At 33.1% G+C, this 23,582-nt stretch overlaps 6 protein-coding genes across 13 annotated transcripts; 2 read left to right on the forward strand and 4 right to left on the reverse strand.

Moving 5' to 3' along the window:
- Nucleotides 1–391: 391 nt before the first annotated feature.
- Nucleotides 392–1,139, reverse strand: rtp (MORN repeat-containing protein retinophilin). Its single transcript, XM_033350336.2, has 4 exons — nucleotides 1,115–1,139; nucleotides 849–1,032; nucleotides 677–786; nucleotides 392–608 (listed from the first exon to the last, which is right to left on the reverse strand). Exons 1-4 carry the CDS (start codon nucleotides 1,122–1,124, stop codon nucleotides 460–462), a joined length of 453 nt encoding a protein of 150 aa, XP_033206227.1. The 5' UTR covers nucleotides 1,125–1,139; the 3' UTR covers nucleotides 392–459.
- A 31-nt stretch (nucleotides 1,140–1,170) lies between these two features.
- Nucleotides 1,171–5,200, reverse strand: Mms19 (MMS19 nucleotide excision repair protein). 2 transcript variants are annotated; one of them, XM_033350319.2, is made up of 9 exons: nucleotides 5,061–5,200; nucleotides 4,568–4,806; nucleotides 4,162–4,494; nucleotides 3,494–4,082; nucleotides 3,137–3,418; nucleotides 2,346–3,067; nucleotides 2,015–2,272; nucleotides 1,782–1,946; nucleotides 1,171–1,672 (listed from the first exon to the last, which is right to left on the reverse strand). In XM_033350319.2, exons 1-9 carry the CDS (start codon nucleotides 5,155–5,157, stop codon nucleotides 1,472–1,474), a joined length of 2,886 nt encoding a protein of 961 aa, XP_033206210.1. In that variant the 5' UTR covers nucleotides 5,158–5,200; the 3' UTR covers nucleotides 1,171–1,471. The 2 variants fall into 2 exon arrangements, with proteins under 2 accessions (XP_033206210.1, XP_033206212.1); XM_033350321.2 differs by having other exon boundaries at nucleotides 4,568–4,622; nucleotides 5,061–5,184.
- A 286-nt stretch (nucleotides 5,201–5,486) lies between these two features.
- LOC117166401 (ubiquitin domain-containing protein 1) lies at nucleotides 5,487–10,049 on the forward strand. Of its 6 annotated transcripts, none has more exons than XR_013060214.1 (6): nucleotides 5,487–5,626; nucleotides 6,099–6,458; nucleotides 6,553–6,671; nucleotides 6,745–6,981; nucleotides 7,176–7,570; nucleotides 7,632–10,049. XR_013060214.1 is itself a non-coding variant. In XM_033350335.2 (4 exons), exons 1-4 carry the CDS (start codon nucleotides 5,545–5,547, stop codon nucleotides 6,904–6,906), a joined length of 723 nt encoding a protein of 240 aa, XP_033206226.1. In that variant the 5' UTR covers nucleotides 5,487–5,544; the 3' UTR covers nucleotides 6,907–7,137. The 6 variants fall into 6 exon arrangements, 1 of the variants encoding a protein (XP_033206226.1); XR_013060216.1 differs by having other exon boundaries at nucleotides 8,300–10,049; XR_013060215.1 differs by having other exon boundaries at nucleotides 7,320–7,570.
- Nucleotides 10,050–10,100: 51 nt separating this feature from the next.
- On the reverse strand, nucleotides 10,101–12,347 carry LOC117166397 (heme A synthase COX15). The gene is made up of 7 exons (XM_033350324.2): nucleotides 12,197–12,347; nucleotides 11,958–12,108; nucleotides 11,736–11,892; nucleotides 11,521–11,647; nucleotides 11,135–11,267; nucleotides 10,437–11,061; nucleotides 10,101–10,373 (listed from the first exon to the last, which is right to left on the reverse strand). The coding sequence occupies exons 3-7, from the start codon at nucleotides 11,889–11,891 to the stop codon at nucleotides 10,119–10,121; spliced, it is 1,296 nt and encodes a 431-aa protein (XP_033206215.1). The 5' UTR covers nucleotide 11,892; nucleotides 11,958–12,108; nucleotides 12,197–12,347; the 3' UTR covers nucleotides 10,101–10,118.
- A 172-nt stretch (nucleotides 12,348–12,519) lies between these two features.
- On the forward strand, nucleotides 12,520–15,055 carry LOC117166395 (xaa-Pro aminopeptidase ApepP). 2 transcript variants are annotated; one of them, XM_033350322.2, is made up of 6 exons: nucleotides 12,520–12,652; nucleotides 12,762–13,920; nucleotides 14,011–14,337; nucleotides 14,406–14,536; nucleotides 14,618–14,793; nucleotides 14,861–15,055. In XM_033350322.2, the coding sequence occupies exons 2-6, from the start codon at nucleotides 12,806–12,808 to the stop codon at nucleotides 14,981–14,983; spliced, it is 1,872 nt and encodes a 623-aa protein (XP_033206213.1). In that variant the 5' UTR covers nucleotides 12,520–12,652; nucleotides 12,762–12,805; the 3' UTR covers nucleotides 14,984–15,055. The 2 variants fall into 2 exon arrangements, with proteins under 2 accessions (XP_033206213.1, XP_076481210.1); XM_076625095.1 differs by having other exon boundaries at nucleotides 14,406–14,793.
- On the reverse strand, nucleotides 14,351–16,234 carry LOC117166400 (PRADC1-like protein). The gene is made up of 3 exons (XM_033350334.2): nucleotides 15,868–16,234; nucleotides 15,662–15,774; nucleotides 14,351–15,597 (listed from the first exon to the last, which is right to left on the reverse strand). Exons 1-3 carry the CDS (start codon nucleotides 15,950–15,952, stop codon nucleotides 15,166–15,168), a joined length of 630 nt encoding a protein of 209 aa, XP_033206225.2. The 5' UTR covers nucleotides 15,953–16,234; the 3' UTR covers nucleotides 14,351–15,165.
- Between the last annotated feature and the right edge of the window lie 7,348 nt (nucleotides 16,235–23,582).

Raw genomic sequence — 23,582 nt, forward strand, 5'->3', positions numbered from 1 at the left:
ACATCGGTACATCGCACTAGCTTGTAAACTACACTAGTACTTTATTATCATTGTAATTAATTTAAAAACTTCAATCTCTCTCTCTCTCTTTCTCTTAGAAAATAATAATTTGTTACTATACATAAAATCATTTCCAGATACTTACATTATAAACTTCTGAATGAGAGAATCTATTATTTCTTATACCTAATATACGTGTATATTTGTATTATTTTACTATCCATGGTCACGTGCAATCTACTTATTTAAAATGTAAATAAGATTATAAATATTATAATTTTATTTACATAGTAGAGATTAAACTTGTATTATGTAATATAAGATATATATATATATATACACATACATACATATATCTGATGACAAGCAATAAACACAATAATTACAGAAATTATAGTATGACATATTATATCTCTTTATTAAGTTTTAATATAACTAACTAATATTTATGTTTAATATTTAATTACATTGGGCACGTGCCATCATAGAAATCTTCTGTGCCTTCTGTACTATATCTGGACAATGTCTACGACGTACAAGTTTGCAATCTTGAAAGAATCCTTCATTTCTAGGAAAACCATGTGATCCATCCGCATATGTAATTAATCCTACAGTTGGATGAAACAGTAATTTATTAATTCAATATGAAAAATTTAACATTTAAAATCTTACTTACCTAATCCCCATACACGCCCACCACGAAATTCTCCCTCAAATTTCATCCCATCTGACCTCCAAAATACACCATGACCGTGAAACCAACCTTGCATAAACTCACCTTCATATCTAATATATAAAGTACATTAGAAAGTTAATAATTATAAAAAGTAATATCTTATGATATTTACTTTGCTCCATCTGGGAATATTATAACTCCTAAGCCAGAACACAATCCATTTTGAAAGCCACCATCATAACGTGTTCCATCAGGAAGGAGTAAAGAACCAGCACCATGTTTCAACCCCTTTGAATTCCAATCCCCAATATATTTTGTACCATCTTCATATTTGTATGCACCATTCTTTACTACACCTATAAATAAACTTTGATGTAACACAACATTTTTACACAACTTTTACATTTTTTAGATTGAGAAAAGTAAGTTATGTCTTACCATCACCCATGCTTCTAGTGTACTAAATGCATTAAAGAGTAACTTTCAGGTTTCAATCCCATTACAGAAATCAATTCTTTATTCAATTATGTACATTATATACAACATATAGGATAAGTACAATATGATGAATCAGTTTCTTTACTCTTACAAGAAAAAGTAGTACAGCAAGAGAAATCATTTGCTTTAACATGTATGTATATAAATGGATATATAAAAGTAGACTTGTGTGTATAACTTTAAAAATATACAAAACAATATTAGAATAAAATTTATATCTATTTGTATTAAACAAACATAAATGTATTCATCTATGAGTTATAAAATGTAAAAATTATTAATGTATAAATAAACAGATCATTGTCTTTTTACTGCCCCTGGCGCACCAACTAAAAACCATCGTGATCTCGCTTTTACTGCGGCTTTTCGAACTAAGCGTTTTCGATCGTCAATTGGAACTATTAACTTTTCCAATACATCTTGTTTGTATGTGTTAATGAATATTGTTGGATAATTACAATAATTTGTTAAACAGTCTAAAGCTGCTATTCTGACTCTCTGCAATATATGAAGATATGAAAATTATAAAATGAATATATTGAATATATTATATTCAATATATATTGAATATATATTGAAGATACCAAGCAATTTTATAAAATATTACCATTATTCTGTAGGTAGATAATTTTAATAACCTCGGAATAAAACTTTGTATCATATCAGAAAAAATATTGTGTTTTGTCTCCAATAAGAGGTTCAATGTTGTTAATGTTAAAAAAATTAGTTGTTCATTTTCAAGAGATAAAGATTCTATTAAAAGGGGGACCAACTGAAACAAAAATTTATTGTTGATATAAGCTGTGTTGTGTGATATTTATGTCAGCATGTACTGAATACCTTAATTAAATACATAAGTAACAGCTCCAAGGGTACTTCTTCTAATAATTGTACTAATGTCTTTAAATAGTTCTGCCTTGCTATATTTTTAAACTCAGAATCTTTTTTAATTAAGTGTTCAAATACCCTTTGTTTATATAAAATTTTGACATTACAAAAATTTTCCACCACTAAAGTATCTTCGTGTCTGTTTGTCAAGATCTTATATTCTTGTACTATATGCTGGCCTATTCGGTCATGTTTCAAAATATTGGTAAGCTATGGATACAATATTAAAAAACATTAAATATTATATATGAAATATTGAGGAAGACTAAAAATTTTTACATACCTCATCTAAAAATATTTCAACATCACGGGAACCTTTTATAATTATAGCTTTTGTTAGCCATATTTGTAGAGAAGCACTTGCTTGCATTATTTCAATATTAGTATCTGAATTTAAATTATTATTTATTGCTTCTTTAAAATATGATAAAGCATGTTGGAAGTATTTATTACTATCATCAAATTTGTTTAATATTACAGCAATAAATTTACATGCTATTAGCCTTATATTTGGATGTTGGCTGTAAAGTGCTAAATTATGTACATTTTGTAATAAATTTACATTTATTGCTAAATCAACATCTTGGTATAAGGGGATGAAAATATTCATTACTAAAGCAGCATCAGATTCTGAACTTTGTTTACTTAAAACTGAAATGTACTTGTTGACAAGATTTTGTTGCTCTTCAATCATAAGATTTCGTACAATTAGTCGACAAATATTTAAAACTAAATCTAATCTTTCATCCATGGGATTGATATTAAGGGCAGCTAATTTTTGAATAATATGACATTCGTTATATAGATACTGTAGAATATTATAGTCAATAGCTGTTGTAGCGACTAGCCTATGAAGACATGTTAGAGCTGCAAAGCTTATGTCAAAATTCGCAACATTTGTTTGCAATACAATCTGTGGAAGAACTTCAACTCCTAATTTATATGTTTTAGCAACAGTTGCTAGTACTTTTAATTTACGGATTCGTATTTCTATCTTCTCCTCATCTGAAACATTCAAAATAATAAATAGTTTAAAACAACCAGGCTCGCTAAATTCAAGTATTAAGTATTTACCAGTATTTAACTGAAACTTTTCTTTGATCAGAGTTGATATCTCGTTTGAATATAATGTAGCAAAACTTAAAAGAGCCGAATGACAGAGTATTTTTATTTCATTACAATTTGTTCCAATTAGATTACAAATTTTATCATAAAGTAGAGTACGATGTACTTCATTTAAATACGCTTTTTGTATTGTTAAACCAAATAATATTTTTGATTGTAATTCCATATTCTCTGTTGATAATTCATTTAAATATAGGTTTGGTATATCTGTCCATGCTAATTCTGGAACATCTAAAAAAGGATTTTATGTTGCATTTTAAAACATTTTTAAATACATATTTCAAAGTATGTAAAGTATATATTTACCCTTAATAGTAAATCCATGATCAGAAGCAGTTTTAATAAAATTGTTTAATGTTTCAATTAAAATTACTTTATCAACTATTGCAGTCTTAGTAGAATATTGGCCAAGAAATATTGGTACTATCGCTTTTAATACTTGTATACATGATTCTTTATTGATCATTGCCACACATTCTAGTATTTTTACAGATGGTCTAAACAGACTAAGTTGCACATCATATAAAGATGAGTCTAGATCTGTGGTTATATCATTAATGAAACTTTCACGAACTTCAACATCACTTGATATAGTGTCAATTATAGCGGTGACTGCTTTCAAGCTTGCATTTTTTAATTCTAAATCTGCACCTGGTATAATTTCTTTTCTTAAGATAATCCATAATTCGGTCAAATATATTTTTATGCCATTCACACCAAATGTCTTTATACTTTTACATAACAGACTCAAAGAGTCCAACTTGGCAATCTTAAGATTGGAGAGTAATTTTTCAATTATGAGTGGTATACAAAATTCGGCAAATTCTGGTACGGCACAAAGACAAGGTGCCAATTTCTCTGCCAAATCATCACGTGTTATTCCCTCTGTTCTACGCTGAAAAATGTCAAGTCAAATTACAATTTATATTCATAAATGATGAGCAATTAATATCTTGATTGGTTGATCTAATTACAGGATGGAAGTCAACTGGAAAGTAACACGCAATGACTTCAAACATTTCTCCAGCTAAATGGCCTAATGACAATTTTTTCATAAAATATGGAAGTACGTCAAATAATATCATAAGATTGCTAGGATCCCTTTCTGTTTCTATACTAGTAATGAATCCATAAATAAAATCTGGCCCCATAGCTTTTAAATCTTCTATTCTATTTTCCAATAATGTTGTAAATATAAAATATATATTTCTGCGATCAAGTGATAATTGAGATTGGCACTGCACATTTTCAAAAAGACTCCTAAGTAAGCATTCAGGTGAATCCTTAGGTAAATGATCCATTTGAACCTGGAACAATTATGTTAGTTTATATATATAGCTATTATCTAAATATAATTGTAAAATACAACCCAAAACTTACAATTGTCAAAACTCCTTTTATTACTGCTGGTATAATCCTATGGTGATCTTTTAATCTGTCACAATAAAATGATGTTATAAAACACAATTCATCTTCATTCAAAAAATCCTTAGGTAAATGAAATAAAATAGTAGAAAGGGCAGAGATGCCGTTTTTTCGTATTGTAACATCTTTTTCAGTTACAAAAGGTCTAAGTTCTTCTATAATTGCATAAAGTTTTGTATGACCAGACTGTATTTCTAAATTAAAAAGAATAATTATTTTCAGAAAATATGGATGTTAAACAAAGTACTTATTTTTTGTTCTATATATTTAAAAATATGTAGCTATATTTTTGAGGGAAGATATACCATTTTTACTGGCATTAGTATAGATAATATTTTAATAGATCAGAAATAGGCTTCATTACTGTGTGTGTCTAGTTTTTTCTTCAAAACATAAAAGCCAATCATCAATATGCATAGGAAGAACAATCATGGTAATTAATACATACCTAAGGCGATCTCTTGGCACGTTGTGTCCAGTGCCTGATCGTCTTCAAAAGCAGTAAGAAATCTTTCTTCAGAAACGGTACTTGTAAGTGAAGCCATTGCAAAACATGCCTTCGTACTGTGTGTGTATTACTTAACCTTAGTATATTAATAAAATATAATTCTATTGAATGCCGAACGTAATTAATTTTTTCACTTGAAATTACAAAAGATAATTTGATCAGAAAGTGTCAGACAGTAATTGTTATGTTGTTGGGATACGTGTCAATGAAATATTAAATATACTGAAAAATTGTTTGCAAAACTTGTTTTATTTAGATTTGAAACCCATTTATATCTGTTAACATTTCAGGTTAGGTTACTGAAGATTCGATTATAGCGCCTCTAATGGTACTGATTTATAATTTAGTGGATAAGATGGACGAAAATGGCATGTGAGGTGTTGTTAAATTTCAGTGAAATGTTTGGTTACACTAGCCATCTAGGATGGGAGGCTGCATAGGCATAACGAGGGCAAGAAATGCCTCTGTCGACAACAGTACGGGAAATTCCACGAGAGTAAATTCAGGTAAAAATTATAATGAAATTATCTGCGTAAAAATTGCAATCAACAACAGCTAACCTTGAAGACAGTTCTGGTTTTTTCCTTACCTTCCTACCTAACGTTTATTGCGTATTATGTATTAGAATTTGCATATTATTTCTTACACAAAACGACTGACGAACAATTATATGTATGTACTATAATGATTCACGATGTCAAACAAGTTAACCAAAAATATCATTATACTTATTACCCCTATCATCAAATTTGTCATTCCAACTTTATTACTAAAAATATAAGAATTTCAAAATTGCTTGTCACTTTGTTATACTTTGGAATCATTATACATATTACATTGTATAACACAAATCAAAGTTTTCATGTAACTATCTCCATTTTTTATTAGCTTTGTAATATGCCTTTTGTGTAATTTTTTAATTTGAATAAAAAAACAAATGTATTACTTATGTTATAAAAGAATGTTTTGTTTACACAGGAAATTCACGGAAGAATCATCCATTATGCCATGAGGCAATTAGGTGGAAATCAGATGTACCTTTGACAGAAGGACAGCTAAGAAGTAAAAGAGATGAATTTTGGGATACTGCACCTGCATTTGATGGACGTAAAGAAATATGGGATGCATTAAGAGCTGGGGCAACGGCAGCAGAGGCCCAGGATTATCAATTAGCACAGGCTATATTAGATGGAGCTAATATTTCTGTGCCAAATGGTTTTTTAACAGAATGTTATGATGAATTGGGAACCAGATATCAAGTCCCTATTTATTGTTTATCATATCCTATTAATATTGTAAAAGAAGATAGTGGAAGAGATTCTCCTGCTGATTGTTCAGGTAATGCAATTAAATTCAATAAAAGAATTGTAAAGGAATTCAAGCATGTTCTCAGAAAGGCAATTAACTTTTAACATTGTTTACTTAATTATAGAACCTATTGATAGTGGAGTTGAGCAGACATTGAAGCTGAGATTATCAACTACATTAGGAGAAGTTAAATTGCCTGTTTACAGTAAGGACACTATAGCTACTGCTAAAAAGAAATTGCAGGTATGAATTAATAATATAAATTAATATCTTTTTTTTATTTTGCATTAATTTATGATTTAATTTATATAAATAGAGTCAGGAAGGTCTTGAACCATCTCGTCAAAGGTGGTTTTTTGGTGGAAAGTTATTAGGTGATAAAATGCATATAGAAGAAGCAAAGATACAACCAGGTTATGTAATACAAGTAATTGTAAATCCAGAAAAATTGGATGACAGTCCTGTGAAAACAAGTTGAGCTAATATTATACAAGATATACAAGTCGTATTGAACCATCTTTCTCTGATAAGCACATTCTTACCTGCATTCGAAGTAAGAATATATTTCTTTTTTAATTTTATATTGTGTCATTATTAAGAGCAAAGCAGCAATTCTTGAAGTGATTTTTTATAATAAAATGCACTTAAAACATAATTCTCGTAATATATAATTGTTATAAGTATTAAATAATATTGCGTTTAAATTGTGGGTTGTGATTATTTAATTTTTATTAATTTATATACTAGCTCAAAAGAAAAATACAGTGCTAAATACATGCCGAAATAATCTCTTAAAGAGTCTTTATTAACATTGGTTTATTAACATAAGTTACATACTTATACAAAAAGAAGTATAAACACGATTGGTAATTAATAACATTTACCTCATAGCAGGAATGTTGTTATACTAATTTGTTACTACCAACGAAGGTGCTGGTGCTGTAACACTTGGGAAACTAAGTATACATGTAGAAAATTATTCTATGCTGCTTATTAAACCATGTTGCATAATTATATGATATAAGAATAAAAACATACACTTAAAAAAAAGATTATAATAATAACAATAATAATAATAAGAAAATTACGGAAATATTGATGAATATAAAAATACAATGGACAATAGTGAAAAAATGAACAAGGTATATGCTGATTATTAAATTGCATTCTTTTGTTGTGTTTCTTACAGATTTTATTTTCTAGGCTTTTTGGATTTATAATTAATAACTATAATTTTTCTAAGGATAAATCAATAGAAAAGATTATTAACAACCTTTGTTGCATAATGTGTGAAATATACAGTTCAATGATGTTTTTCTTTTGATCGAATTCATTAAACTTTTGTAAACGTATTGTGAATGTCTATAAGACATAAGTTTGAATTATTTCACAAAAGTACATGTTTGGCCTATTAGTGGCCTAAAATCTTCGATTCCTTCCTATAAGTACTAATAAGATATTATATAAGGTCTACATAGCTGAATAATGCACGAGAAAAGATGTAAGACTAATAATTAAATTACATGTGGTGCAGAACGTATAATTTTTATACAATTTTATCAGCACAATCACTTTCACATCTGTGTTATATGTGCTTATGATAAAATGATCAACACAGTAAAATCAATATTGCTAGTTCAATTTTAATAGCACCTAATTCTTACTTCTGCCCCACATGTTACACAGAAAGCAAAAATGATATAAAGTATAATTATAAAAAATGACATATTATGCGTGTGAATTTATTGACTGTACTAACACAGCAGTGATAAAGTTTGTTTTTCATATGCATTGATCATAAAATTATAATATATAGTATTGCGTGTGCGTGTATGTATAATACGTAATATATTAAATATGTATGTATACAGGTACATACGTTGGTTCCACTATTCTCAATTTGAGTGTCAAAGCAAACATATTTAATCTTATAAGTAACTTATTTATAAATTGGGTAATTGCATACAAGTTATAATGACAAAAAAATGACTGGAAGCAACCACTAAAAGATATGAACATAAGTGTATAAAACCCTGTTCATATAAAAAAAAAAATGAAATCTTGTGTTAACTATGCATTTCCTTGACATATTATAAAAATTAGTGCAAATAAAGGGAGCACTTGTTTTAAATTTAAGAGTTTCAGATAGATCAGTCTTTTATTTACGTGTTAATTGTGTTCAAGGACTAACACTTCTTTATACAAAGAAATAAAACTTGTAAAATAATCTGTAATGATGCAATGAAGGAATTCTTGTTTGATCCAACATGTGATTTCTTTGATAAAGCAGTAACATTGTCTAAAGTATTATTTTAAATGATCTTTAGCCTAAGCACAAATGACCGATAGTTAACAATAGACTAAAGTATAGGGCGGTTAGCTCATGTGATTGATTAAAGCCCTATCTCCAATGTATAATAATTGAAATAGTCAAAAATGGAATGTGTTCCATTTGTTCTATTGGTTATGTGCAATTAGGCTTTAGTTCATAGCGACGAAAATGGGAATGGTAATATCGCATTTATAGAGAGACATTCGTTACCAGGAACTAAAGACATAAGATTCTCAATGGAACAATAAATTCTGTCAGACTGATATTAGTTTTGCAATCTAGGATTTGAGTTATTTGCAACATATTGCAAGAGACTGCATTTTAAGTTCATTTTGATTGATATTCAAACAATACAGGAAGATTATTTTTTGTATAGTATCAGTTAAACTATATTTTTCACACATGTTCGTATAAAGATTTTAATATAAATGTTGCGTTTTTTAAGTGATATAATTTGTATTTGTATGAATGATAATATACATTTTCCGTTAATACTCATGTCTGTATAATATTAAACAGAAATATGTGATGCGGCGCAATTGTCATATAGTAAAGTGAAAATATGACGAGTGTAAATAAAAAGCGTTATAATAACGAAAGTGCAATTCAAAACGTCTATTAAATATTGCTACTGCTTAATATTAATAATGCTATGTTGGACCAATATAAGACGTTTTAAGTGAAAAATACAAAAAATCAAAGAATGACTGATTGGAGATGAGGTAGAACAACTGCCAATAAAAATAAAGCTGAATCCACTGTATTGCTAATCAGAAGTTATAAAACATTTAAAAAAGAAACTTTGGAATGTTAATGAAAATTATTATTACAATTAGATAGCAATTATTGATTAAGCAGGGTTTACACATTTTTTAAACTAATTGAACAAAATAATATTACTTACCAAAGCTGGTTTTTTGAAATTAGGTGCCAGTACTAACATCATTAAATATTTGATATATGCTAAGCATAAGGAAGGACAGTTGATGTTAGTAATGAATTTTTTTAATTTACATGTTAGAGATATAATCGAGTGTAGTCAGATTTGTCAACTACGATTCAAAAACTGTTACAGATACTTGTTTAATATTATTTTTAAAAAGGTATTTATTCGTTTTTTTTTTAAACATGAAATTAAAAATATATTTTCAGTAATATAAAAATGCTTAAAATTTCATCGTAATAGATACATTACTTTAAAACAAACACATGTAAATTAATTTTCATGAATATTGATTATTATTGATTATAACTTAACACATTGTCAAATAAAGCATAATGTTGAGAAATTATTGTAGTATTTTTTTGTTAATTTTCAAGCTGTATAAAATAATAAAATGTTGTATAATATTATAAATTTATTTTAAGACATATTTTAAATATTTCAATTCATGAGTCAACCATATCATTGTACTTAAAACAATAAGACTGCCAGATTGATGAGATGCAGCTAATGGTAAGGGCACATGATGTACTAATGTTGAAATTCCTAGTAGTACTTGCAAATAGCCAGCACAGAGCACAGCTACAATAGCTTTTTTTGCATTACCAGGAAGTTTATATTTACGAGATGCAATTGCAATGTAAGTTATTAATGATAAAGTTGTGATACCCTGTAAAAAAAGAGAAAATTTATAGTACCGTATATTAATTTGGCTATTATGCCCAAAACATACCAATATTCTATGATCGAATTGTACAGTAGTTGGATTTTCCGTAAAATTTTTTAGTAGAGGTGATAACGTGAATACATCATCCGGTATCCACTTATTTGCCATTTTCGGAAATGTATTATAAATAAGACCTGCATCCATCCCTGCAACGAAAGCTCCCGACAAAGCAGTAAAAAAGACCAATCCCTTTGTCGAGTGAACTAACATTCTGAATCTCTTTAGCTTCGACTTCAGATTACTAATATCAACATTTGAATGATCAAGATTTAATTTCTGAGCAGGAACTAAATAATCTAGAGCATTGTACAAAAATCCTGTATATATAATAAATGCCATTCCTAAATGAGCAGCCAAGCGATATTGTGAGACGCGTGGTACATCTGATGGTTCCACGAAACGATCTTCCAAACCCGATTTAACCATGTACCAACCCATAAGTCCTTGTAAGCCAATTAACGAACCCAAAACAGCTACCCTGATCTTCATGCCTGGTGTTAGCATACCTTTCGTCCAGAAATAAGTTGCTGGAATTATGAATACAGCACCTATCAAACGTCCCCACATTCTATGTAAATATTCCATCCACCAAATACGTTTAAATTCCTCCAACGTCATATTTTGATTATTGCTATAAAGAAATTTGTATAAAATATATATAGTTTGATGTATTATACAATTATTTTATACTATAAAGATCTTACATTTTATATTCAGGAAATTGTTTGTAACGTTCAAATTCTGCATGCCATTGAATTTCAGTAGTAGGCATTTTTTCACCAAGTAATTTCCAAGTAACCATAGATAAACCTGACTCTGTAAGTCTTGTTATACCCCCTGCATAAAAATAAGGAAGGACGAGTAATTATGGTTTTTTTATTTCAATTTCTTTATTTACATATCATACTTTATAAAGGTTTATATATTCATATATTGGTATATTACACATATATATTAATTTGCTATAAATAGTATACTTTTAAAAGTATTTTTTATAACTATTATTAAAACTATTTTCCATAGGTCTTATCTACAATTGCTTTTATAATAGTACAAGCACAGTAGTAAAAAAAACAGTAAAAGATTATACCTAGAACAACAGCTACAAAAACCATGCCACTGCAAGTTAAGAGCCATTTGCCTACAGTTTTATTTGATTTTTCAGCTGATTTTGTTGAGAAACCTTTTGCTATGATGCCACCATTTTTAAGTAAATCCTATGATAATATCGCACAAAAATTACTTAAAGTTATATTATTATTATTATTATTTGTACATTAAATTTATAAAATTAATATGTAGCACCTTATGCAAAATGACATTCCTTCTTATAAGAGTAAGGGTTGAATTTGTAACTGCTGATTTTGGAGTATATGTATATAGATTTTGTTTAATTGGTAGAAATTTTGTTATACCGTTTCTTGTTATTGTTGATATGCAATACCTTGTTAGATACAACATGCTAGAAAAGATCACAAGTTTGCAGTAAATTGTAATATTAACACATAAACATGCAAATATACTTACATTGTTGTGATGTTATGTTTTGTATATAAATATAATACTGTTCTTTTATAAGCTAACAACTTTTTCAATTAATATAAACAAGTAGTCGTATGTTTTCTATACATTTTTTTAATTTAACATCTTAATGCATATGTATTCCAATGAATTATTACTGAAATTGTAAAAATTGGAGAAAATGACTTTTTAATTTTTGATCATTAGACTATATACTGATAAGCTGATAATAATGGAAATTTTACTTTATGAATTATCAAGTAAGTTATTGTTACGATAACACCACAAAATTTACGATATCTAATACAGTTTTATTTTAAATTATAAGAATAACAAATGTTAAATTTATTCTAAAGATAGGAGTAAAAGAATTATGTATTAAATCGGTATTGTTTACCGACAAATATTTATTTTTGTACTTTACTGAATCCTGAAAGGAATCATATCGTTTCTAACCTCGTACTAAACACAATAGTCGATACTTAAAACGTCATACTTTCAAACTTGAAACATCGATATATGCAATATTCAATTTATATTTTATATTCATAATAAGGAATAAGAATACAATTGTTTGATATTTTTGTAAAATGTTTGATAAGATTATCTTGTTACGATAAGACAAGGTGACATTGTTATTATTCGAAATACATGGGACAAATTAAGTAATATTCACCGTGTATACAATACATATACCAGTCGTAAGTATATTAAATTTTATTTTTAATTGCATCATATTAATTTAAATACACACATAATAATTTAAGATATTTACATTTATATTAATTAAATAATATTATTTTGTTTCAGTACATCATATATTGATAAAAACTTGTTATAGTATAAACATCAATATGGCACAAAGAAGTGGTGTTACTAAATTAGCTAAGCTTCGAAAATTAATGGAAGCTGTTCAAATAGGTGGTCTTAAAGGGAAAGGTATTCAAGCCTTAGTTGTAAGTTCAGATGATGCACATCAATCAGAATATTTAAGAGAGTATGATAAAAGGATTCGTTTCATAAGTGGTTTCACTGGTTCTTTTGGAACTGCAATTATTACACAAAATAAAGCTATACTGTGGACTGATGGAAGATACTATATGCAAGCTTTAGCAGAATTCGATCCACCAGAGGCATGGACTTTAATGAAAGAAGGTTTATTAGATACTCCAACCAGAGCTGCATGGTTAATTTCTAATCTACCTCCCAAGTCTACTATTGGGGCTGATCCTAATTTAATAAGTTACACAGAATGGGCAGTATTACATACCAGTTTAGCTGCTGCTGGTCATTGTTTGATGCCTCTTGAGGAAAATTTAATTGACAAAGTTTGGGGTGATGAACAACCTGCACCTACAACTAATGTTGTTTTACCTCAGCCATTGCAATTTTCTGGATGTAGTGCAGGAAAAAAAGTGAAAATGTGTAGAGAAGTAATGAACAAAAACAATGTGAAAGTACTTGTAATCTCAGCTTTAGACGAAGTAGCATACATTCTAAATTTAAGAGGATCTGATATACCTTACAACCCTGTTTTCTTTGCATATATCATTCTTACATTAGACGATTTACACTTATTCATTGATAAAAACAAACTTGCAGAGGAAGCTCAGCAACAATTAATTAGTGAAGAAGTAAATGCAGTTTATCATCCGTATGGAGATATACATGATTTTTTGAGAAAGATTGCAAGTTCATATGCAAATGATGACAAAATATGGATAAGTAATGGTTCTAGTTATGCTTTACATGCTGACTGTGGAGAAGCGAAAAAGCATACAAAAATTACCCCGATAAGCGTTATGAAAGCAATAAAAAATAATACTGAAATAGAAGGAATGAAAGCGGCGCACATACGAGATTCAGTTGCACTCATAAAATACTTTGCTTGGTTGGAAGATCAGGTTAAGAATAAGGAAAATACTATCACAGAAATATCTGGAGCGACTCAACTTGAAAAATTTAGACAGTAAGAGAATTTGCATGCAACATTACAAAATTTTGATATAAAAATTACAGTTCTCTCTATTATACATATATAATGTATGTTATCCAAAAGGGAGCAGGAACATTTTATTGGGCTCAGTTTTCCTACAATATCTTCAGTTGGGCCACATGGAGCAATAATTCATTATCTACCAACACCAAAAACAAATGTGCCAATTACAGACAAAGAAATTTATCTTTGCGATTCTGGTGCACAATATCGAGATGGTACCACAGATGTTACAAGAACATTGCACTTTGGTAATCCAACGAGTTTCGAGCGCGAATGTTTTACAAGAGTATTTAAAGGACAATGTCGCCTTTCATCGACCATTTTTCCTTTAATGATACAGGGAAATTATCTCGATACGCTTGCTCGGGAAAATTTATGGAGTGTTGGGTAAATATACCTATTTTGATTATAAAATGGAAAATATTATTTATTTATACCTAAATGTACAATTACAGTCTTAATTATCTTCACGGTACCGGACATGGAATAGGTTCGTATCTAAATGTTCACGAAGGACCAATTGGTATTTCTTGGAAACCATATCCTGATGATCCAGGTTTACAACCTGGGATGTTTCTATCAAATGGTACAAAGTTAAAGTATTGTTTGTCATTACACGTACATATGTATATTCTAATAATGTCATTAAATGTGGTAAAATTATTAGAACCAGGATACTATGAGGATGAGAAATTTGGCATTAGGTTGGAAAATATAGAATTAGTAGTAAAGGCAAACACACCCTACAATCACAAGAATCGTGGCTTTCTTACATTTGAAACTGTTACACTGGTGCCTATACAGACTAAGCTACTTGATGTATCCTTATTAACAGATAATGAGGTATAGATTCGATTTATTTTCTGTATATCAATCGCCTTAAGATAATTGATTGTAAATCTTTTTTCAGATTCAATATCTAAATAATTATCATACAAAATGTTTGAATACTCTAAAACCTCTATTACAAGGGCCAGAAAATGCTCAAGCACTCAAGTGGCTAGAGAGAGAAACTAAATCTCTTATAAAATAATTAATAAATTGTATAAGATTGCATTTCTTAATTTTTACAAGTACAATGCACAATAAATTGTTCATATAATTACTTTGATTACAAGTAATCCTATATTTTTTAGTACTTTTGAAACTCTAATTCTTTGTAAATCAATACGTTTGTTTCATTATATGAAAATCAATGAAAAGTCCTATTGATAATCACCAAAACAACGAACGGCGTCCGTGAAAAGAGGTTAAGTTTACTGGGATATTAATTAAGGCAAATGGTTGATTCAATCGTTTTAGAGTTTGCCGGATCATTTTGCCGTTCATACCGCGCAAAAATCCAGCAGGAATGTTTACTGTCTTTGTTGAAGGAATAGTATCGTCGCGTATCATGTCTATATAATAATAGTCAGCCCATATAGAATTGATTATTAATCCATCAAAAGAGGATGAGTGATAATCCGCTATGATTACAGCTTTCGCCCCAGCTTCTTCAGCCATTATACTTTTAGCAAAGAAACTACAGTCTCCTCTCTCAACTAATGCAATTCTACCTTTTAATTCTTTGGCATTTTTTGCTACTTGGCAGCCATGAGGAGGGTCATTTGGAACTAAAGGGATTCCTTCCTCCAAAAAACTTGCATTCTGTAAATATATATTGCAATATTTGTAATATTTTGATCAATTCTAAAATATTTATAATACTTACAAATGGTGCTCCAAAATCTTTCGCGGGCCTTAATTTATATGTATATCCCAATTCCGGTGGATATATAATTTCAAAAAACACATCCGGATCAATACTTGTATTGATGTAAGAACCTGTAGGGGTGCCATAAGAGAATGCCATAGGAAAAATTGTTTAATTACAAATCGTTATCAAGTAACGTTTTTATTTATAACCTAATTACTAACCTCCACCAATGCTATTCAATATCCCGATGTTGAAGAGAATAATAATTGGGTAGAAACAAAGCAATTTTATTCCTTCCATTAACATGGTGCATTCACATTGTTGTTAATGACATTACTACGAATATCATAAGAAGCTTAACCCGATTAACATTACGGACAAGTAACAAATCGTTCCACGCGTTACTTGTCGATGCGATAGTACTATAGTACACCGTGACACGCGACGATGCGACTCGATCGAACATACATGCAGTTGCGATATGATTACAATATGATAGATCTGACAATTTAATGCCTCTTCTTGTTTCACGTTTTGGGAGTCACCTAAGCCCCTTACAAGTTTCGTATCACATGCGACATTATCGATTCAATATCAGAATGGTTTAAATTAAAATTAATTTTTCCTATGAAATTTTAAATAACAGAACAGGTTATTTTACATATAACGGTAGACGAAAGTATAATTTTATACTTCTACAATACTTTAAAAAGAATTATTTCATTGCATACTATCAAAAATCCAATTTACATGTTCAGTTACAATGTCAATATCAGCTCAAAAAGAAAGGTATTTATATATTGTTCGAATCGCGGAAATTCGAGGAGATTTCGTAATGAAAAAATAAAGATGCGAGGTTCAGTGATACAAGGCCTTTTTATATGCTGTCTTCGCTTTAGGGGAGAGGTTGGTCTACGTGGAGGAGCAACTTTCCTTTCGATGGTTGCTGATATCAGGGGTAATAATAGGGCTTACGTTCATATACATTGGCTGCTAAATACTATTCTGGATTCTTAGTAACTATATCGATAAAACAGCAAGATATCGGTAGGCCGCCGTCATAAATGTTAAAACTATTCTGTACTTCGTCGATAATATAATAACTGATGAGTTGTTTGTGATAATTTCGATGTTCGCCGTAAGAAATCGTAGAGGGTGTGAAAAACACTCTGATTTTCTGACGCGTGGGTATTTCACAATCCGACACACAAAGTTCCGTTTGATATCACGTCTATTCTGTCCCTAGTTAATGACAAAGTATAACATTATAAGTGTTGAATATTTAAAAATTCACACACATGTACATATGGAAAACAAATTTGTATATTATTTTCGGACACTTATGCTTTTAACGAATTATCCTCAACGATCGAAAAAAATTGTTATCTATTGATTTCTATAGAAAAGTTTTTATCAACTGTTGATAATTTAAGATAATTTTATTTATCACTCTTTAACAATTCATAATAATTCTATATATTTCAGACGATTGTCCATAAAAATAAGAGAAAATAGTATCAGCAATTGTATTTTTATATGAGAAATAAAATTAAATTTATACACGGTTCGCGTTAAATGGAACCGAAACTACTTCTGCTATCTATTGGCGTATAAATGAACTTTTCACTAGAGATTGATCGAAAAGGAAGTGATATTTTTCTAGATAAACATATTCCTTCGAAATTCTCAGATAAAACGTTGGAAGATGTTATTGAAAAATCGAAACAATCGTTTCGGCTATCGATAAGGTATAAAATTGCAGCGATAAAAAGGAGCGATAATGCGCGCATGCGCGATACTCCACTGCATTTTATGAATGGATGAGCAAAGTGAATGAACAGACGTCAGCTGGGTAGGTTCGGTAAACACACGAACATGTACGCACACATAGAGATACTTGACAACTTCTGACTACCTGTAAAATATAAGGTATATTAGAATCACTTTCTCTCTCGCGTATGTTGAAAGAGTCACTTTTTGGGATATGCAATTGATATTCTTAACAATCGCAAGTGAAATATCATCACGGAATGGCTGATAATAATAAAGCACGTGAAACTGCATAACGCGACTGAACTAAAAGATAGAAAGTATTTACGTTCTCGTATTTCCAAACGTTTTATTAATATTTGTATTTTTTCACGATTTTGAAACAATATGACTGAATCCTATGCCCTGGACAAGAACCGAGATACATACTCACGTTCGATTTCTTTCACGAGATTCACTTGTGACGTAAATGGTAGAAAGTCGGATAGTAACCGTCTTTTTTTTCTGCTTTTCATTGTGCAGTGGGCTTGAAACAGCAAGTTACACGCGTACGTTTCCCGCCCACGAGTCGCGATCCCGTTCCAATAGTTGCATTGCAGGGCCATAAAAATATTTTAATGAAGCATAAAGCATTCGATATTAAGTCGTAACGTTCGTTCGGCGTTACACTTTTTTTCCTTCAAATTATTTATCGCGATCGAGTCAGCGAAACGGGCTGCAGCATTCAGCAAACAGGAAGATCGAGTGGTTGACTCGCAGCCTCCATCATTCGCCAGGGTGAGATTCGAACGGTTTGATTTTATCGGACGTAAATAATCGTGAGATAAAATCATTTGCCATAAATTTTCAATCTCTCCAATTTCTACCTCCGCCTCGCGGAAAGCAAATATGCACGCACGTGGCAGGTGTTATTTGCATCGAGTTCATTGTAAAATCGATTCACAGGAACGGAATCCCATTGACGTTAATGTACTTAGGGAACGGAAAGAGCCGATGACATCGTTGAAACGATGTAATCGCTCTAATCGATGTCATGTTAGTACACGACTAATTTCGTTATTAAATCGAGGATTTTTATGATCGTTTACGGAAACTTTCAAGACAATAAATTTCATCGCATAGAGTGCGTATAATATACAAAAATATACTCCTCTTGCAAGTTATAGGACATGTTTATAAAAAATCAATAGGACATTCTTAATGAAATTTTGATATTTCGTCTAGCTTATAAACTCTCTTTTACAAACATTTTTAAAACTCGTTAATACATTAATACCTTATACATAAACCGTTTCCACAGTCGTGTAAAGCAGCACGCTAAATTATTTATATTCTTCGTAACTTTTAACGATCATTCGATATTTTCTACTTTTCAAGTAAATATAACTCTCCTAAGATTATCGAGCGGGGGTGTGTACTACATATTCAAAGTACAGTATCGTATTTATTAAGTGAAGCGAATCTCTGCAAAGATCTTATTCCTCTTTACTTACCTTTGTAACGCTTACTCGCCTCTAATATACCCACATCTAAATACGTTGCATACGGTTAAACGGTATTAAAAGAAATATGCCAAAAATAATTAAACGAGCCGACATTAATATTACCAGAAACGTAACTACATACTGCATATATATATATATATATATATATATACATTCTAAACCAAGATCGTCCCTATCGATTGACCTTAAAGCTAATTGCTCATCGATTTGCATCATCCTTCATAAAAATACGTTTCTACATAAATATGCCCAAGCCTATTCATTATCACCCCATCCCCTGGCTCTGGTTAATGCACAAATCAAACGTTACAACGGCGCAGAAAGTGGCCGATAAAAATAAGGAGCGGCGATCAACGTAATTCCTAAAATATCCACGATGAACGTACGAGTCGACTATTTTTACAACACCTTTGCAACCCTCCGTGGTAAGTGGTGGTGGATGGTAGAGGAAGCGCGATCAACTTGCGACGTGCATGTACGTGGTGCAGAGTTTCCTCCCTTTCACAGATAACTCTACCCCTCCGGATTACGACGGCGTCAGAACTTCCCCTTCGTTCCCTCGACTCGGGTGGAGGATGACGGCTGTGAGTGGGGCGGGGAGGAAAGGGACGGGCAGAGGGGCAAAAGGGGAGGAGAGGGTCGTCAGGACGCTCTCCCCGGACTCGAGCGGTCAAGGGCAGTGGCGTCGCGTGACGTCATACGGCGCTGCAGTGACGCAATCAGTCGCCAGGGGCAACCCGTTGGCTGACGGTCGCCAGGCAACCCTGTTGTTGCCCCTCTAGCCGCCGGCCTCTACCCCCTGCCGTGACCGTTCCATCGAGCTCGCGGTCGCGAGCTCCATCCTCTGCACGTGCCGTTCCTCAATGAATCCCCCTTCGCTCTCTCGCTCCACCTTTTTGCCCTTCCCCACCGCCGGCACCGCATACGCCGCTTCCACGGGCTCTCTACCTTGCTTTTACGTTGACGTGACCCTAACCCCCAGCGAGGACTTCTCCGGATGCTGGCCGTACGCGCGACCCTGCACCTCTCTCTGGTTTCGATCATTCTTTACTCGTGGAGAATGTCGAACGTTGATACATGTAGACGTATAGCGGATATGTGAAAAGTATCCGCACAGCTTATTGCGTCATTTACACGTTAATTAATTAGTTCCGAGTATATCAAATTTTCTATCAGTTAGTAGTACTTTCATGGGACGAGGTTGTACGTTTCATTTTCATAGCGTCGATTAGTTTCGGTTAGGTATTGGCAAATGATAGGAAATTTCACGTACTTAAGGCTAATCGATTGGTATGTAAATGCTGTAATAAATACAACTGTGTGCTACGAATTGCTTTTGTAGCCACGGTATGCGGGCGCATACGCGAGAAATGTAATTGGTGAAAGTACGACGGGCCGAACGAGTTTCTTTAATGAAAGAAATAGGTGCTCACTCGTTTGGGTTTTGTTCTGAAGATGATCTGAAATCATAGCTGGACTGCGGATGATTGCGTATTTACGGAGAACTTAGAGACGGCACGATTCGTAGAATATTTTAATCAGAGGTAACGAGTTTAATATTTAAATACCAACATACGTTAGAAAATACAAAAAAGCATCGATCGGTTGATTCGTATCAATGAATTTCTAATTTCGTGGCTGTAGAAGATTTTGTTCCACATACGACTCGTTTGACAGGTTAAAAGTACCGATAGTGTCGTTGTGTTCTATTACGAGAAACTTACCCCCTAATTTCTGTCCTTCTGACCAGCCCACCTAACAGCCGTTTCACCCCTCGCGGCCGGCTTACCGAATTGCGTCATACTGTTACCAGAGACGCGAAATTCGAGACCCTCACCAGCTCGTTATATGCTGTTCTTGCATCGATCTCGTCGGATAACGCGAGAGTGGCAAAAACCGTAAGTCAAAGGTAAGCGATATGGATCGGAGGGGTGGTAGAAATGCAGCGAGGAACAGGGAGTCTCTCCTTGGGCTTTTTATATCTTCGATTTTTCTTACACGTGCATTGTTTTTCTTTTTGTCTCGTCCGATCGATGGTGCTATTCTTCCACTTGTTTGTATTGAAACTCTATCTAACGTCGTCACTAATTTTCTTCAGTCATCGTCTGCTAATATTTTAACAAAGTATACGCTCTTGGAAACAATTAGAACGACGTTCTCTCGCGTCTGTATTTTTTTTATCTTAATCATCATATTAACGTATTGACCGGATCATCCCTTAGTCAGAAATTTGTATAATCGTGCAATTGAAAGATAATGTATTCTTTAAGCTAAATCAATTTCAGTTACGTAGATTTCTCTGTCCTTAGAATCGTAGATATGATGTAATTTATAGAAGACACGTAAAAGATTAGAGAGTTGCTCTGATTTGTTGATCAGGAGCACATAAATATTTCTTCAAATAAATTATTTCATCTAGAAAACCGATAACCTGAGCGCGGCCAGTTAATTGGCCTTTTTCATATGAATTTATCAAGCTTTTCTGAACGTGTCAACCTATCAACGTTATAAATCTTCTTTCCATGTACTTGGTCGTGATAGAATCATTCCCGGTATCGATCCCTCAATTATTTCAGGCGTTGTACATATTTTTGTTTCTCAGTCCTTTTATTGATCTTCGAGAGCCCATTGAGAAATTGTCTCCTGAAACTCGTCGACCGCAAACTCGTCACGAGATATCGGCTCACTTACAGAGCATCCGTGACCGATTTTGAAAAGTTTCACACCGATCTTCGCATATACTCGCAACCAGACACCTACGTGTAAGTACGCGTCTATGGAGTCGAGCCACGAGCGAAGCAGCAACAGGTTTAATCGCGTCGGGGTGTGGCTGACTGGCTGGCCGGCTCCGCTCATTCGGCTGCCCTCCGTTTGATGCTGGTTTATAAGATCGATGCGACACACACTGGGTATCGTTGCGCGGCGCGAATGAAAGCGGAATGCTCGTTTTGCCGCGTCGATGCGCCACTCGTCCGCCGAGGAGAACCTGGACGCTGGCCTGGAAATTAGAAAAAAAAGAAAAGAAAGAAAAAGATGGACGAAGATAAATACGCTGGATTTCTCGGTGATCGCGTTTTGCCTATCTTTTTCTCTGGCTCGGCTAAGGAAAATCGACGTATCCTGTGTCTGCTCTCCTATCGCATATTTCATATCTCGTTCCTAACCTAAACGAAATAAATCAGAAAATAATAAAGAGAAACGAAGAGAAAAGAAATCGAGAAATACAGCGTGGAAAAATTATCCGAGTATATAAAATGCTTGAACGTTTTATCGAGATATGAATAGATGTAGGAAGACACGGTGAGTGGTAAGGGGGATGAAGCTGGCGCGCATGATCGGAAGTCGCGTCGGTGCAGTGTCGCGGCGGGGAATCAAATTTCAACAACACCTACGGTGAACCGCGGAGCTGCGAGTCGACGTTACCTGACTCATCCCATCGTTCGATCGTCCGGCCGGTCGCGCGACCCAACATGCATTTTTCTTCTTCGAGGGCCCGGTCCGGAGCTTGCATATCCACGGAGGAACTATATTTTACGACAATTTTTTTGCTCGGCTGCACGCGCGCCAGCGTATACGCGATCCTTATGTGTCGTGCGAGGAGCGCATCGTCGTGCTTGTCAGTCGTTAGTGGGAGGGATGTCTAGTGCCGGGAAGGGAAGGAGAAGGAGAAATGGTTTAGGAGTTATGGAGCGAGACGGAGACGGGACGAGAACGAGATGTAGCCATCTGATGGCTCGGTGTAGAAGCGAAATGGAAAGATCGAAAGAGAAAGCGGGAAACAGCTCGCGTCGAGACGAGGACGGCGCCATCGAGAAAGAGAGTAAAACAAAGGAGCGAAAAGGAGACAGAGATCGCGAAGAACGAGAGGGAGATACGACGAGTACGTTGGCGGGAGAAGGATGGTTAAGAGCGGTGAAAAAGAACGTCGGGTAGAGGAAGAGTGGATCGAAACAAGATGGAGAATGATGGTGGGAGAAGGATAGAAGGTATCACGAAGTGCAGAGGAGGCCTCATCTCGATCTTGGTCCTATTTATAGACGTGCTCTCACAGCCTCACTCCTGCCCACTTCTTGCACTGTCTCTCCTATATAGGTGTGCATACACCTATGTAGTGGCCATTGCACGTTCTCTACACGCGAGAGCCAGCGAGCCGGCCAAAACTTCGTTCGTCCGAGCGCGAAGAATCGATGACGTGGACCCTCTCCTGTTGAACGTCGAAACGCTGGCTGCCACCGCTGGTAGAGAAACCTATCCACTTCTGGAAGACATCGTCGTTTTCCGTTAATTAGCCGATTACGGAAACGATATTACGGAACGGTTTCGTCGTGACCGGTAGCACAAACCGGCGTGTCGTCTTTCTCGGCTCCTCTGAATCATATGGATTACCTTTTTTGGAAGAGACAACGTCGCCTCGGGCAACAAACGAGACGAATTTTTTATTCCGACGTGTTTTAGCATACCATACCTTGAAACCGTTTTTTCTCTCTTCCTGGAAATTTTTATCTTACAACTTCAAGCGACGTTGTTTGTATTACACGCAGGCCGTATTACATATTGTACCATATGTACCAGATTTCGATCACGCGTTTTCACCTCGTCGTTCCTTTCGAGTTTGGAAAACCAAGCAATAATAATTCTCTCGTTAAGGAATCGTAAAAGGA

This window comes from Bombus vancouverensis, chromosome 15, assembly GCF_051014615.1.
Source record: "Bombus vancouverensis nearcticus chromosome 15, iyBomVanc1_principal, whole genome shotgun sequence".
Classification (NCBI taxonomy): Eukaryota; Metazoa; Arthropoda; class Insecta; order Hymenoptera; family Apidae; genus Bombus; species Bombus vancouverensis.

Excerpts from the sequence above, each read along its gene's own strand:
- rtp (XM_033350336.2), bottom strand. Across the intron at positions 787-848 it reads ATATTCCCAGATGGAGCAAA|ATATGAAGGTGAGTTTATGC; the intron begins GTAAATATCATA and ends TTTATATATTAG. Across the intron at positions 609-676 it reads TGGGCGTGTATGGGGATTAG|GATTAATTACATATGCGGAT; the intron begins GTAAGTAAGATT and ends ATCCAACTGTAG.
- Mms19 (XM_033350319.2), bottom strand. The coding sequence starts at position 5,157 with ATGGCTTCACTTACAAGTACCGTTTCTGAAGAAAGATTTCTTACTGCT. Across the intron at positions 4,807-5,060 it reads GTGCCAAGAGATCGCCTTAG|AAATACAGTCTGGTCATACA; the intron begins GTATGTATTAAT and ends TTTTTAATTTAG. Across the intron at positions 1,673-1,781 it reads TATCTACCTACAGAATAATG|AGAGTCAGAATAGCAGCTTT; the intron begins GTAATATTTTAT and ends CATATATTGCAG.
- LOC117166401 (XM_033350335.2), top strand. The coding sequence starts at position 5,545 with ATGGGAGGCTGCATAGGCATAACGAGGGCAAGAAATGCCTCTGTCGAC. Across the intron at positions 5,627-6,098 it reads TTCCACGAGAGTAAATTCAG|GAAATTCACGGAAGAATCAT; the intron begins GTAAAAATTATA and ends TTGTTTACACAG. Across the intron at positions 6,672-6,744 it reads CTGCTAAAAAGAAATTGCAG|AGTCAGGAAGGTCTTGAACC; the intron begins GTATGAATTAAT and ends TTATATAAATAG.
- LOC117166397 (XM_033350324.2), bottom strand. The coding sequence starts at position 11,891 with ATGTTGTATCTAACAAGGTATTGCATATCAACAATAACAAGAAACGGT. Across the intron at positions 11,062-11,134 it reads CAATTTCCTGAATATAAAAT|CAATAATCAAAATATGACGT; the intron begins GTAAGATCTTTA and ends ATTTCTTTATAG. Across the intron at positions 10,374-10,436 it reads AATTCGATCATAGAATATTG|GGTATCACAACTTTATCATT; the intron begins GTATGTTTTGGG and ends CTTTTTTTACAG.
- LOC117166395 (XM_076625095.1), top strand. The coding sequence starts at position 12,806 with ATGGCACAAAGAAGTGGTGTTACTAAATTAGCTAAGCTTCGAAAATTA. Across the intron at positions 13,921-14,010 it reads CAACTTGAAAAATTTAGACA|GGAGCAGGAACATTTTATTG; the intron begins GTAAGAGAATTT and ends GTTATCCAAAAG. Across the intron at positions 14,794-14,860 it reads CCTTATTAACAGATAATGAG|ATTCAATATCTAAATAATTA; the intron begins GTATAGATTCGA and ends ATCTTTTTTCAG.
- LOC117166400 (XM_033350334.2), bottom strand. The coding sequence starts at position 15,952 with ATGTTAATGGAAGGAATAAAATTGCTTTGTTTCTACCCAATTATTATT. Across the intron at positions 15,775-15,867 it reads ATTGAATAGCATTGGTGGAG|GTTCTTACATCAATACAAGT; the intron begins GTTAGTAATTAG and ends GCACCCCTACAG. Across the intron at positions 15,598-15,661 it reads AAGATTTTGGAGCACCATTT|AATGCAAGTTTTTTGGAGGA; the intron begins GTAAGTATTATA and ends ATATATTTACAG.